At 38.5% G+C, this 16,592-nt stretch overlaps 1 protein-coding gene across 5 annotated transcripts in view; it reads right to left on the bottom strand.

Annotated features, from left to right (window-relative positions):
* The window catches only part of LOC110976316 (transient receptor potential-gamma protein-like), a 73,657-nt gene that overhangs the window by 24,842 nt on the left and 32,223 nt on the right, over window positions 1–16,592 (bottom strand). The window contains exon 1 of one of the 5 annotated variants that reach the window (XM_022229482.2): window positions 13,100–13,251. The exons of 3 other annotated variants lie outside the window; for them this stretch is intronic. In XM_022229482.2, coding sequence (XP_022085174.1) covers window positions 13,100–13,171 — 72 coding nt within the window. In that variant the 5' untranslated portion in view covers window positions 13,172–13,251. Of the gene's footprint in view, window positions 1–3,629; window positions 4,389–13,099; window positions 13,252–16,592 lie in introns of those variants that run through there. One more of the 5 variants, XM_022229479.2, reaches the window with a different exon arrangement.

Raw genomic sequence — 16,592 nt, 5'->3', positions numbered from 1 at the left:
TTGCACAAGGATCTGAAGGTTTTGAGACTGCAAGAGCATGTTTGGAATATAAAATGATTCCATGGTCTACTGTAATGCGAGAGATCTCTCTCTACCAGTAAAGACATGGAAGAGTAAAGTCCACCATCTGGTGCGTTCAAATCAAGTGTTCAGTGAATTGTCAGAAGAGCATGTGCAGGCACGTAGGTTCTACGTGGAAATGAAAATAGCGAATGCCTTGCAATGTCACAGGAGTAGATAACGACCACGGACGTCTTATAAAAGTTTGGATTCACAATTTACTCATTCGATAAAGTAGTTGTTGCTACAAAGGCTTAAGCAAAGTTTACCTTAGTCATTAAAGTGCTACATGTAATGTTTCCAATGTCAGCCTACACGTCATTGAAGTTACCGACGGCCATCTTACCGTTCCTAATGCAAAGGTAATACAAAGGCTTGCTCGTTATCGTTCACCGAATCGTTTGTGGCTATAACAGTTTACAAAAGCACGCGAGTAACGATTACGGTTATATTCGGCACCTTAAGATGGCCGCTGGTGGCTTCAGTCGATGCAATAGCGTGTCGAGTCAAGACTTTTTTATATGACGTTCGTGGTAACGACTCCGTCGGGAATGGGATTACAGAGCGCCCCCTTTATACATTCAACACCGCCAATACGAGTGTTTCACAATAGTGCGCCTCCAAGGGTTTGCAACGCGATGACCAATCAGTGTGCACGAAATCTGTCGACCCAGTGCGCGGTTGGAAAGGGACGACAGATTTCGCGACTTGTGATTGGTCAACACGTTGCAAACTCTTGGAGGCACCGTATTGTGAATCGGCCGTATTTCAAGTTCTATCAAGAACTATGGTCACCCACAGTTCAACTTATTCCCTCAAACTCTCCTTAGTTGCAGTAGATGGATTAGTCTAATCAATCAGTCAAAACCAGCCATCCGAGGTTAGTTCACCGCTGGATATAAACACAGACGCTCTGTATTGAGCCTGAGTTATGTGCTACCACGTGACTTAGGCCAAAGTTCGACAAGAGGTGTTCGCACATTACTAAGATAAGATATGAATCCTAACATTAGTCGAAAATGGTCCTTGACCAACTTTGTTCCAGTGCGTGCGGATACACGGCGTACTGGTTTACACGTATGGCTGGGATCAAGTACGCACGTAGTGCCATCAATTTTCATCGGAATGCGCACAAACGTGTGACTTGTTAACCTTTGCTTTTCTCCTTTGAGGAGGGAGAATTGGTCAGCGGAGTAAAAAGGCGAGTCACGGGATTGACATCAATGATACATGATGGGAACCCAACCACTGACCGGCATCCATTCCCTGTAGTTTGAATACTACAACCTGAATGCCCAGGGGACAGTTCTCAGGTAATTGAGGGATGCTTCTCCAACTACAAGACACACCTCTGCTGCAGTTGACCTTTAAAGTCGCATCCAACGAACCCTTTCGTGGTGTCAAACACAATTTAAAAATTAAAAACCAGAGGTGTCTTACTCCAATTATAGTGCAGATGGTGTTGGGTTCGTGATCAGGTTATATTAACCGACAAACACGGTGCAGTGACGTGAAATCAAAAAGGGGGGGTCATAATTCCGTGGTCTGACAAAAGAATGGATCTTCAGGAAGGCCCCTTGAATCTAATACAAAATGGTAGGTGCCAGTGCAACAAGTCACTTCACATGAGATGTGGTGGAGGACATCCACATACATATACAACCTAGAAACATGCAAAGCTATAGCCGTGTCCAAAATGTTAAAGTGTCTAACACTCGTACAAATAAGTAAGCCGACCATAACAACTCTACAATAGCTGTAATTGGACACAGCGTCAAAGTTCTTTAGGTCTTGTCTGTTACAATGTATTTATTTAATAAATGAGAGGTTGAAGCCGCGAAAACCTCTCACCTTTTCAACTTCGAGTATATTTTTTGTGGACAGAGACAGTGGATGAAGAACAATGTACTTAACAGATGGCAGATAAGCGACAGTGAAATTCTCGGACAACAAACAATGTGACGATGAATGGCTACACCCAGCATAAACGTATCAGTCAGGCTTCGGAAAGGCAATGCTGGTATTAATTATTCACCTTTTGATACACATTACAAAAATTTATGATCAAATCGCGTGCACACCTTTGTTTCGACCAGACAGACATCCCACAAAGGCATCATGAAATTATCATGATCTCTCTAATTTTAGTAACTGACAAGTCCTTGATAATTAATCTTTACCGGTGCCTATGTAGCACTGCACTGTGCAATGCCAGAAGAAATATGGAGGAAAGAAGTGTCTCCTGTCTAAGTCACTATGTCAAATAATCATTAAAAAGTATAAACCTATGATCCATGCATTCTTTCAACATTTGTCTAAAACATACACATAAAGTCACTTTCATTCTGAGTCTCTGGTCCTTTCCCATAATCGCCACAAGCGCTCATGTAATATTGCCATGTCAGAATTACTTTACTGCGGCTGAAATTTATACATAAGTCTGCGGAAAGTGGATGCAAGTGACTTCAATAAGTGTTTGTGTTATATCTAGCCAAAGCCAGGAACTTCGGACATGGCTAATATCATCAGGCTTCGCACTCGGATACTGACTAAAGTGACATGATTCAACATTGTGGGACCAATCTGGTGGGTTGTTTTACAAACTCTCCAGACATTGGAAGCCAAACTCGTGTTTATTCATCTAAATCTCACTTTACTGGAATCGTTTTTGTTTTTCATATAAATTGAGCAGTGTTTTATTTATCACGGATGAGTGACACTAGACATCTTCATGGAAGAGGTTGCGCTTTACAGTGAAACTTGGTCAGTAATTAAAGACAAGGGCCTCTATGGCCTTAAATTATTAAATTATGAGTTAACAAAGACGGATTTAGCTTGTTCAGGAAATCAACCCAAGATTGATGACCGAGGAACTAAAGTTGACAATGTGACGGATCATCTGATGTACCTCCGTGACGAAGAATGTAGCGCCGAGTTATAATTTACAATAATGCAGGTAGGGTAAAGCTGACACGTACTCGGGGGTCGGGTTGGCGAAGTAGTTCTTTCCATGCCTTTCACCTCTGCGGCGGCCCGCGTTCGATTCCCGGCTCGGTCCACATGTGGATTGGATTTTCAGTCCCTACCTGATTCCGTGGGTTTTACCCAGAAATTTCGTCTCTGGGGTTTTCCTCCCACCTCTAAAACTGTAGGTGGATGTGGGTCGTTTGGAGGTTGCCTGAGGCGCCATTGATTCGCTCGACCATGTTTAACGTCTTCATTGTACAGCGCATTTGAACAATGTGTGAAATTTGCACTTAAAATGAATAAATTATCATTATTACTTTGGCAATTATGACGCTGCTACGTTTTCAAATCAACTAAAGTTTTGATTCAAATTCTAACGACTTTATAAAGGGCACATTTTTATATTTGATATGTAGATGTATCCTAATTAATCATATAGAAAATATGAGCGTTTTTCCCCTCGTATTAATAAATTGAGTGTTGCAAAAATCGATTAGTCTCTTTGTGTTTCGTCATAACGTTGGTTTCGAGAGGTTACTTCTGAATGATATTCCACAAATCTCCAGCAATATTCATCCAAAGACAGTACTTGACATACTCACTTTCTTCTTCTTTTTCTTTTTCTTCTTGTCTCTCTTCTTCTTTTTCTTTTTCTTTCTTTTGTCATCTTCCGACTCATCAGTCTCTGTCTCTGAAGATTCGTCGTCGTCATCGTCGTCGTCATCATCGTCGTCATCATCATCTTCTTCCTCAGCCATCTTGGGGGAAGGTTTGGTGGTTCCGCTTACAACTTCTACTCCTTCTTCACCTTGTTCTATCTCATCGTCATCTTCAGATGCTGCTAATAAGCCCATCTCGATGGTCGAACTCATCCCGAATCCCTCCTTAGAAGCCGAACTCAAGCATAAGAGACGGAACAAATGTCTAGAAGGAGTTTTGGGTCCAGATTCCACCGAATCAGGAAATCTTAATCAAAAGTTTCTCAAGATAATCTTCCAAGTCTAATTTGGACCAGTCACCCTCAGGACCACCTGCAGTGTGTGTCTCTTCCTACCAACTGATACAATATCCAGCATCCCCCAGCAACTAAACCAAAATTTTGCCAAAGAGCTTATAGGGGTGTGGAATGGTAACACCCTACCGACATTACCATCAAACACAATTGATGATTAAAGTAATATCCCTACACCTGCCAATACTTTTCCAACGGGCAATCTCATTGCGCAAAATATAACCATTGCTTCAATCATTTAAACCAAACTCCCTCCGGTAAAAGAACAATAGTACTTTCAAACTATGCAAAAGTGTAAGCCAAATTAAGGCAGGAATATATAGATGCTGCATTACCACTTGACACCTTGATTGGCGTTAGGCCGCTAAAGTACTTTATCCTACCGATATATAGAAAATGAACTGACACGTTACATGACGTTAGAAAGGACAGGACGGTGGTGGGTAAATTAACTTGTCACCAATGGTGGTGCCCGCCACTTTGGCGAAGGACGCTGACTCGCTGATGTTAAATCGAGACCCCATGGAATAATGTAGACCTAACATCGGTAGAAGGTCGTTTGTTTTGCTAATAAAAGGCCTAGACTGTCTTGGAGTGGTAAGGTCTAAAAATAAAACGAAGAGGTCAAAAGAAGAATTTAGAGAAGTAGACTTGATATAGCATTTTAAAAAAAAAGCAATTCGCGTAACTTCTGTAAAATGATGAGCTCCGAGCTGTGTTGAGGTGGCAATACCATGGTAACGCGAATTAGTTAAATTAACTTGCGTTTTCGCAATTCAGTCAGTTAATAATCATTGACACTGAATAGGAAAATTAATTCAATTCATTTTACTTTATCAAATAAAATCTATGAACTTCCATTGTATTGAATTTGCGAATAAATTCAACATTTTTAAAAATTAAACATATTTCTTTATAAAACTTCTTAATGATTTTAATATGTCAATTCCCAGTTTATAAATTAACTAAATTGAAATCCTCCATTCCTGTGGTAGATTTATAAGAAACTAATCCAAATAATTCTAAGGACTGCATTTACCTAAAATCGTTTTTTGGCCAACTGGTGACTTTTGTTGATATTTGGTGTATAGAAATAAGCCAAGAACTACGTTTATATCAACAACTTTCTTTCCACAATTTGGTTGGGTATGTTGCGTGACGATAACAGGTCATTACACCCACTGCGAACACGCTACATTTGGCACAATCCTGGAGCAAAACATCAACAAAGTACACCCATACCGTTAATCATTCTTCGGTGTCATCAACCAAGTTGCCTCGCGTGTGATGTATGTGAAAGAGATTGCCTTGCAATCCATTTTGTTTTCCTTTCATTCGGGCCCATCATCAATTTCTTGTTTCGTTGATGTGTATACGGCTGTTTTATGCCCGTTAAAATTATTCATAAAATTGCCGTTTATCATAGAGAAATAGGAACAGAAACATACAGCAACTATATAACGTTTGGGTGGGCACAACGGCGTTCACTGTGTGTTATTAGTGATTTATCATAGAGAAATAGGAACAGAAACATACAGCAACTATATAACGTTTGGGTGGGCACAACGGCGTTCACTGTGTGTTATTAGTGAGGCTTCAGAACATCATCAATCTTCACTGTCCCACCATAGAGTAAGACCCATCTCTATTTCAACAGTATTTAGAGCGTACAAATACAATTCCTGCGCATGCTACGCAGCCCCTTTTAACTCTTCACTTTCAAATGAACTGATGGTCCTGGTTTTTCCAAATTAAACGGAAGCAGAACGCTTTAAATTTTAAAAAACAACAAACAAAATAAAACCAGAAGTCAGACTAACTTAAACTGTGGGTCGTTAGCCACTTATTTCCAATTCCAATTGATCTTCCTTTCTATTGTGACAATCGACTTCAGTGATTCAATTTACCTATATCCAAGTCAACTCATGTCCGCTTGGATACTAATCAAAGACTTCAACCTGCTTTCTCGATTATTTCAGCTTCACTGACCACCCAACTATCGTTGAGAGTATTGATCGATGGCGTCTCAGGAAAGGGGGGGTTCCTGGAATTACAACAACCTACGACTCAAAGAAACAAACGAGACAGGACTTAACAACAACACGGCCAACTGGACCCAACCCCACCTGCTGCATATCACCTGGCCTGATGATCACTAGCATCGTTCCCGATTCAAGTGAATAATGCAACAAGAAGTTATACTGATCATGTTGACGTTACACTCAACGTATACTCGTAAAGGTCTATAATCGAAAATGGAAAAAGAACCAGAACTCTACATTTTCATGGACATTTGACTGATTTCATGGTTGAATCACACTTTTTGATTTCGTGGAACAAATGAAAAAAAGAGTGATGTTTCAAAGAGTTGATTTCTACATGTTTAGCAATTCTACACCTTTTACGAATATAGCTTGCATGAAAATTACGTGAATCAAAACTGGTTTCACGAACTAAAAAAATTCCGGCATTATGAAAAACACATTTCTGACTAAACCTGAAAATCAACCTGATTAGCACATCAAACGTACAATCAATACCCGTCTTACAGGCACACCTGTTTAAAGTCCTTTACAATTAAATCGTAAACAATTTATAAGATCACTCGGCCATAAATACCCGACATAACAGATCCCTGCATGTAATGCATTTTAGCACAAAAAACAAGAATCGATTTTCAAGAGAAATCAACACTGGCTGATTCAATATTCCCGACCGTCAACTTATAATAATAATTGAAACTGAACACTGCATTGTAGTATGCAGTGTTCAGTTTATAAAATTAAGGATTAGTTTCGCATAATTCATACAAATCAACTAAGTAAACAACGGTATAATGTCCCCGTCATCTGGTGAACAGATGGTGTACACAGAAACTTGTTACCTGACTCAAATATCAGATCACTCTAATGCATATTTTTAAAGGCGGGTTAGTTGTATTGTCTTACAAAGAATTTGCGTTTTCCTCCTTAGTATTATAAGAATCCAATTATCACCAAAGATGTTCCAAGTTTCGGACAATGACGAACTAGTCAACAGACAATTTAATACACGGGTATTATTCGAGAAAACTTGTCCTTTAAACCCAGAGTATGAAATGTTAACTGAATGGCATTGACTTGAAATGGCTAAATACTTTTAGGCATTGTTCTTAATTGTGTTGGGATGACTTCGTGCAAGGTGTGTCGATCATGTGATAAAACAAATGATTTGCAGATAATGTTAATTTATTTAACCAATTCGAAATTGTCAAATCCTATTAAAGTGGACAAGTTCAAGAGTTGAAGGTTTTAAGAACTGGTCAAATTGTCATCAAACATATTAAGTGGACACTGAACACGCATCTGACCAGTCACGGGTCAGTGAAGCGTGAATGCTCAAAGTGTGAAAAACCACATACATATAAATGGACAGTCAAGCGAGATAACCTCGATTAACCAACCTTCCCACTTGCCCTTTCGTGGTACGTTACTTCATTTTAACCTCTTGTGCGTTACACGATTAAATATAGCCACACAATTACAAGTTCACTAGGCTGTAGGAATACTTGATAAGAAGCTAGAAGCCACGGTTGGGTGGGCATGTAACAAGATGATGTTGACAACTATAGATCAGAAACAAAACAAAAAAACCGGTTCAACTTGACTTTACAATATCACTGTCACAGGCACTACAAAAAAAGAAGGAAATGGTGTAAAAGTCTAAAGCTTTACTCATTTTAAAATTCTTTCACCTCTTTTCAAGGTTCAGGACAAGAATGTCTCTTTGTCTAACTGTATAGTTTGTGACCTAAAACAAAATTAGTCAGTTTTTCCCTTGACAATTCAGAACATAAATATACAAGCAACGGAAATCACGTTCATCTTTCCAATCGGCTTTTGTATATTCTACTTTTTGTACAAGGAGGATACTGACAAACATTTTCTGCGAACATCCACACTCAAAACCTCAAAATCTTGGACGTTAGTGCTCTCATGATTCGCAGAATCAAAATGACGTTGGGAACAGTTCCGGTTGTGAGTGTCCCTTGGGTTTAAGCAGTAACCTGTACGGTGAGAGTAAGGTATGAAATTGTACTGAGGCGTGACGCAACGCGATGATGCTAACGCGCCTTGATCAGTCCCCAATGGTTTTCACACGCGCTGTAATGAAAACACTGACCAAGACATCTGCGACTTAATTCATGCCTTTCTGTACACCAATGGACAAGATAATGTATCTTGTTGGCGTGTATGTATTCACATCAGACTTTCAACAATGAGAGATGATTCTTGAGGCGTGTTGTCGTCTTTCTGACGTCACTGAGATGAACACTCAAATTGACGCCAGGTTACGAAATCTTGTCTACATCACACGAGAACAATGTCAAAGAACATCGAATTTCACTCTATGTCGATGATGGTCATCAGAACACAAGCAAAATAATACAGAGACTCTCTAACAATCAAGAGCATGGATTCGAAGTAAAGGATCTATGTTTGACAACAAAAATTCAAATTGAATGACTTACCGGGCATGCATTTAATTTGCTCAATCACATCTCAAAGTAATTTTGGGAACTTCAACACCTTTCCTCCAATTTTTGGAGTTTTTCTACTTTATAAATTATGTTTTTATCATTTTGTGCCTGGGAAACGCCCCCTTTAACCTCCGACCTCCATGTCACTGAGCGCTAATGGTGACAGGTGATGCTTTTTTCTCTAATCTATTTATCTGCATGATTATGCTGGTATCTGACATGCTTAAACTACGATCAAAGGCAAACGCATTGCTTTTAAAAGAAGGCTCAACTCAGATTGTTCAAGCTTTAAGCCTTAAAGCAGCCAATTTTTATCAATTATCAATTTTTATTTTTTAAAAAACCTTACAGCCAAGAAGTATAATAGGATCTGTTCCTTTGACGTCACAGTTGTGTTTTTCCAATAAGTGGCTGCTAAAACTATAGCTGGCCGTCGGTATAAAAGAAAAACAATAATTCACAAAGTCTTAAAAATCCCACGCAGCAATCAGCGCACCAAAGAATAAAAGCAGTACTACGAAATTGAAAATACAACCTTTTTTAAAATTAATGGCACAAATGTCCATTTGAACAAATATGAGATAAAATCGAAAACAAGTAAAAAGTTATATTTCTGCAAACTTTGATAGCCCATATAATTTGTAGGCAAAATAAGAGTAGCCTATACCGCCCCTTCAAATATCGGTGGTCGTGGAAATGTTGAGTCAACAGTCAACTCAGCGGTCAAACCTGAAGCTATGAAGCGAGAATACACAGGCTATATTCAGAAGGGAAAGATGCATAGCTTGACGATATAATGATAGGAAAAACAGGAATTCCATTCAGCTACCTCAGGTTGAATCAGATGAGAATTTCTCATCTAATTTATAATTTATGACAGACATTTGAAACTGTTCAGCCTATTTTAAAGGAGGGTTAGTGCCAACACGTAAATTTGATTCATACAGCTATTATGCCAACTATCTTACTAAAACAGAAAAGGCCACAGACTTCTACAGTAATAAAAATTCTGAATGTAACACCCTACAACAAAATATATGAAAACACCTTCACTTTTTTGTTTTAATTCATTGGTTCGTGTTTTGTCTCTATTTTACTAAATTGTAAGTACTCCTGATGTAATGGTCAATGACTATTCATGAAGAGCTTGAAACGCGCACTTCATCGCCTTTAATTGGCAATGAAAACAGAGGGCGCCCGTACAAAGTCTCAGGGTAATCCATTTATAGTAACATACCGCCTTTGGGATTATCCATCGCAAGTGTGTGAAGATAGATTTCTTTCATTTCTCGTTCACTTGACTTTCGTACCTGTTCTAATACATAATCGATTTTTAAAGTTATCAGTTTTGGGTGTTTATCCTTAACAACGAGTGGATAAATGAAAAACAAAGGCCTAATCATGTATTCCTCTTTAAGGTCTTCTTTCAACAGCCACAACGTTCACAAATTCTAAAGCTATTATTATCGTTATCATTTTAATGTAAAATTTGATTAAAGACGTGCAATCTACACCCTCCTTAATACTGCGTTTAAATTTTTCATGCGCCTCAAAAGCACAACGCCCGAGAAAGATGGGGATAATGTCGAATAAAAGAGGGCGACCGTTACACAAAGCGAATTGAAATGTAGGATTATCAGGATTTTAGGTTAAATTTGACTTTGTTGATGAGTTTGTACAGAATGGTCTGGAAAAGCACATCTCTGTCAACAGTCTAACCAAAAGAAAATGACCGGAAAGGCCTAAAAGGATTTTTCTTTTGTAGTCAAACTTAATGTTTTTCCCGAATCTTGAGATAAAATTGTGCTATTATGGGTTAATCTTATTTCTTGCGAATTTGTAAAAGGTCTGTCCTGTTCTTTTGTTACAGCTATGTTCCTGATGATCATTTGACCTTGCATTTCAATTCTTTTCATACGGTGTAACAATTGCTGGTAGTGTTACGTCATCAGCTTCCCGGTGAACAACCATAAAAAGATCATGCCAAACCCATACAACCATAAAAAGATCATGCTCCCTACATTCCTATTCGTAGCTGCACATCTTTCCAGGATCATTTTTGGTTGCTGAGCACTCCCTGTTTCCAAAAACAAAAGTTGCGTAATTCCAAGGTTTTACCCGCACAATTACAATTCTTTGATCACATAAGGAAAATATTTGAAGTAACTGTGGTGGTCAGAATTAGTCAAGTCTATGGTTTGTCTAAAGTTTCCGCATTATGCGCTTTGTTATGAACTTTGAGTGTTCCTCCTCGTTGAACATAATCCCGACATCATATTTAAATTGTATTTTCTCTGCAAAGTCTCCCCAGTGGTTGTCCATGGTTGTAATCACAAATTACCCGTATTCTCATTAATATATGACCATTATTTCATGCCAGACATGAGCGTAATCTTGTACGCCTACGCGTCGTACTCCGCCGTGGCGTACGTGACGACATGCCTTTCTCTAGCAAGAGTTTGTTAAGCGAGAACTTGAGTTCACTTTTGCCCTGAACATTTTGCAGTTTTTATCATTCATTCATGGTTATGCACAGTTTTGGCCTGTTTGATAATATCAGTAGTACGTGTGAGTCAAGTGTGGTCTCCAGCTCAGATCAAAATTGTCATTTGAAGTGATTTTGTTCACCGCGTTGTAGTGTGGAAAGTTTATCCAAAGGTTACCCCCGATGATAGTTTTGTTAGAAAATATTTTCGTAGCACATTGTCACGGGTCAACTTTAATAAATATTTTCCCTTTATTTCTTTTAATTTGCAGTTACTTATGTTGGATAAAAAGGGCTCTACTCGTGTGTATCGTATTCTTACCTCTGCAATGAAGAATTCCCGTAGGTTTATGGATAGATGGGAAATGAAGCTGACTTGTAATCCTCCTTTCACTGAATGGTTGGAGTAATATGCAGTTTGCCCTTTCAGTTAACGTGTGATACTAAATGGCGATGGTTTCAATACAGACTTACTTACAGAATCTTGGCAGTTTACTCTTATCTGTTAAAAATTGGTCAAAGAGATAATGACTTGTGTTCTTTTTGTCAAGCTGAGCATGAAACCTTGATGCATCTCTTTTGTACTGGTGAGTTTTCCATCTCTTTTTGGAATCAGATCAGCGATTGGCTTAAAAATACCCTGAACATTGATATGCTTTTGGATAATAAAACTATCCTTTTTGCAATTTCTAATAATTCCAGGAATGTAGCCTACTCAATTTTATTCTCTTGCTTTGCTGCTTCCATATTTATAAGATGAAAATTAACAGGGATAAACCATAATTTTTATTGTTTAAAGACGATTTAAGAAGATATTTTGCCTTAGAAAGATTTTTTTACCTCTAACGGAAATTCTGTTAAATTCAGTACTAAATAGGGCCTTTTTTCTTTACTGTGTAATTGAGTAATGTCTAGTGTAAATTAACTGTGTATTGACTTCTCTTTTTTTGTTAAATTTAATTTAATACACAAGAGGAACTTGAATAAAAGGCACCGAGTGGGGGAAAAAGTTTGTCCATGTAACTTGTACGGGGAGCGCAACGACTGTTTCATGTTTAAGCTTTACGACTATTGCATGTCTTTGAATCGTTTGACTGGTTCTTTATGCAGGTGAAGGCATCGGAGAGAGCAGGTTGCACAGTGCCCTTCTTGCTTATCTCTTTACACATTATCTTGCCATATCTCACAACTTGTATCTCTGTCTCATGACTAGTATCATTCACCTTTAGGGCCCCTGTGTGATTTCTGGAGCACACAACATAAGCTAATTCATTACTTTGTCATCGAGCCATTCTATTGTCAACTCCATTTACATTGTACTAAGGTTCACCAATTGTGTATTCCTCAGTCTCAATACTGGAACAATTCTTGTAAATTTTAGTTCCTAAACTTGATTTGAAATAGAAATAAACCAATTCTAATCTTTTGTGAAAATAATTCTTTGTGCTGATTCTTGGTTTTTATTGGGTGTATTTTAATTGCCAGATAAGTCAATCCCTAATTTCAAATCAGGCGAACCCACCACCGCTGAGAATCACCACCGCACGTATAACCGTCACATAACTAGAAATAACAACTATAGAAGTCCTCAGTGGTTCCTTTCTCCAGCATTTTAGGGAACCATCTGTCCAAGACTTTTTCTGAGCAAATGTCATCTAAATAAAACCAAATGCAGTCAAAAGGTCAAAATTCAATTCGTAATTTGACCTTCCCATTTAAATTGATTTTTTACAGCGTAAACATTTGAAGTTTTTGCAAAGCCAAAAGTCACCAACTTGAACCAAAACCAGTTAAAAGAAATCATTAACATCAGAAATTTCAATTCACCAAAGTCCCGAAAAAAAAAAAAGAATCATCGATGAATTCGAAATACGTCGGTGCAAGCAAAACATCCGAAAATAAACCAAAATAACATACGCTGAAGGAAAGAACTCACAAATCTCGTGAAAATGACGTCTGGATTTTAAATTTACTGCCTAGTACCGAAATCTAAAAAGATACATGTATACGATAAGACCAACAGGTGTTTACTTAATCCTTGAGTTCAGACACTCACCGGTGAAGGGGGGACATGTTGCTGTTCATCGAGTAATGGCTGCAGAAGTGGATCATTTGCCGCGAATGCCATGAAATCTCCCCGTCTCAAACTCCTAAGCTATCGCAAGAGACTCGTCTCAAATCACGCTCAACCTCCAAGCTCACGCACCGACATCTTCCCACATTAGATCTTCGACGGTTTAATATTAGATTCTTCCACCCAGTAAGACCCATCGAGCAGTGGGCGTGTTTAATTTGTAATTGTATCTCCACGCGGAAACCCGTGCAGGTGGTGACATACTACAAGTACGCCTTCAACTAAAATAATGTGCGGTTCAGTTAGTAAAATGTCATTACTGATTACTTCCATTGTCCAATACACGCTTCTGCATTTTGTTCAATTATTTCCATGCAGTTAATGCGCCCTAATCACTGTGAACCTAGCTTAAAATTAAAATGAAATACATTACAAAATATCTACACAACCGGCATAAAAGTGAGATCATTAACAAAACGTTTCAACATTTCACAAGCACCCCGATGCAGCGAAGCCTTTCATTCACACAGTTTAAAAATTCTACCTTTAAACGCCAAAGGCACTTCATGATTTTCTTGCATTTATTTTTACTTTTTCCTTTTCCAGTGTATCCTTTTGAATTCGAGGAAGATAGTACAAGGCGACGTGACAGACATATTTATATTAAAATCTGCAATATTATTCTTTAACAAGTAGGGGCTTCAATGAAGTAAGAGATTGATTAATTAGTAGGAATCTTTTTGTAAGAAGCCGCGCCAATAACTAGCAATCCGTATTCCGTTAGATTTGTTAGGATAAATCGCCGCTGGTGAATTGGCAAAAACGACAGTGAGAAAGTCAGCGATTAATGTACCTCATGGCGACACCTGCAAACCTGTGCTAAATGTTGAACAAGGGGCAGAGCCTGCTCATACCAATCAGAGATTTTTGGGTATGTTCAGTTTTGATTTTGAAACTCTCTCAGCAAGGCACACTTGCACATAACACACGTTAAATCGAAATGACATCAACCTGACTGTTTCCAAATGTGGAAGCTTTATTTCTGGGTAGTTTAACAAAGACCAAATACATGAAAGAGACAGATCAGTCCACAACACACAACCTTAAAGATGATCTGCAAAGCGTCAAGTTTGCTCGTGATGAAATTACGTTCACTTTAACGACTGTAACTGTAAAACCTTGCAAACTGTCAATCAATGGGTGTGCTATATATACTAAATATGTTAAAATTATTTGACATTTTTTGTACTGTCACATAGTTTTAGAGATAAACAGTGCAGTACCTTAATCTGTCATTTTGCAACACTTTAGCAAAAAATTTGAGCAGAAGTCAATCACGCTGGCAAGTGATAGAATCTTCCTGATCAATTGATATGCCAATCCAGAGCGTGCCTTTTAAATTCTAAGACCCTAGACCAGTTAGGTATTAACCCCGAACAGGAACCATCATGTAGCGCAATATTGACTCAATACTCGGTGCGAACGTTATAGAGTACACAAATACTTCCCGATTCAACACGAGATGTTAGAAAACATGTTTGAACATCCACCGAACACCAAGTTACAAAGAACTGGCAGACGTAGTTATCATCTGCAGAATGTCGAGAACAAACAAATATAACTCAAATGCAGCTGCCTTAGCAACAGTTGCTACTGTTACTGCGATTACCTCAATCATTGTCAGTCTAATCACGAGAGAAAAAAGTGAAGTACATAGAACTCCAAATAAAGTTTATTAATGTCAGTAAATCCTATTTGATCTCAAACATTCAGTTTCTATAAAGTACCGACAAAAGGGCTTTCAACTGAGGCCAAAAATAGTTCTATGTTTGAGCTACCATTGGTTGTTTATAACATTTGATTTGATTAAATCCTGGGCTTAGTAGGCATGAAATCAAGAGTAGTTCAAAGCCAGGACTAGCGAACAGGCAGGACAGTTGGTGAATGGCAAAGGAATAACACTGTCGGAACATAACATCGGACGTGGCACGGACGAAAATACTGAATCGCTGTGAACATGCAGTACCAGACATGGAAAGAGAACTACTTACCATGACTGAAGTCCACATGATTACAGTTCTGATGAAACAATTATTCATTATAATGACAAAATTAAGTAGGAGTTATATTCCACTGAATTGTACATGTTTCAATGGTGGATATTTTAAGTTAATGCGACCACATAATTTCTGAAAAAGGTCAGATCGTGGAAGGTGTTAAAAACCATTTACTGCATGATAAGATAAATCCGCTTCTCTTGAACAGCAATATATAATCAATAAATAAAACCTGTTGTAAGCCTGTGAAATTAATTAACGGAAAATGCTACTAATCCTTGTCTCTCTTTGTAGAGACTTTAGCCCCACAACGGAGGGGGAGCGGAATTGAACGATAAATATTCACTTGGGAAAATCAGGATCTTACACTCAAACTACAAGCGTAAATTGGTTTCAACAGGTCGATGTGACTCAAGCTCTCCAGCGAGAATACTGGCTGTCACTAAAACGATTACCACACACATGAAGAGCCCGCATGGGGAAAATTCCAATTATCTCACTTAAAAATTGCTGTTTCGCTTTTTCCTTTCGAAAACAGCAGGCCTATTTCAAATTCGAAATCAAATTCTTTCACAGGACAGATCGAGTCTGGGAGCAAATCACAGCATAATGTGTAGTTATGTTTCTTTGATGTTACTTCACACTGCAGAATAACAAAAGTCCTTCATGGTACCGAGGTATCGAGGGGTGGGTACCACCACAAGTGTTTGTGCATTGAAGTAACAAAGTTCCCACCCAACTTCTAGGCACTTGTATATTGAGATGTGTCATCCAGTAATCTCAAACAATATTCTTATGACAGACAATCAGCTTCATACAGGCACTGTCTATTTAACTTGCTTCGTCCTCCTCATCTTAGCCTGTTTTTTCTCTCCCTCATGGAGTGTCTGTTGGAGTAATTTGGACAGTTCTTGTTTGGTACAACTCAGACTACACAGCGTCAGTTTTCCTCTTGACATTCCTTGGCGGATGGAACTTCACTTTCTTCTTGTCATGGCGAACGGTGTACGGTTTTCTCCATCTGACCCTTTGTCTTCTCCTCGGTTTCCACAGATTGCACTAAATATTTTTTTTCTAATAGGCACTTTCCACGCCATTTTGCTTTTCTTTAAACTTATGCTGCCCCTGTATAAAAACCTACACCGAAGTTTTAACACAGGTTAAATGAACACCAGGAGGTCACGTATGCTTATATATGCGCTGAACTGCGTGTTAGGGAAGCTCGAACAACCACGAGGGATTTGTTTGAAATTCAGCTCTAGCATTTTGTGTAATTCAGGCAAACAAAACACTTTTAACCGTCACCATGCATTGCTATCACACCCAAAGTATCTTAGTCTGAAAACTAAATGGAAACAACAGCGCTTATTGCCCGAGGTCAGGTGCATTTATTCCATGAGGCCTAATTCCATTCAACA

The sequence above is a fragment of the Acanthaster planci genome, linkage group LG11 (genome assembly GCF_054643075.1).
Source record: "Acanthaster planci isolate LZ-2023a linkage group LG11, COTS_SCS, whole genome shotgun sequence".
Taxonomy (NCBI): Eukaryota; Metazoa; Echinodermata; class Asteroidea; order Valvatida; family Acanthasteridae; genus Acanthaster; species Acanthaster planci.
The sequence above is the reverse complement of the archived record's forward strand: the minus strand, read 5'-3'. Positions and strand labels throughout refer to the sequence as shown.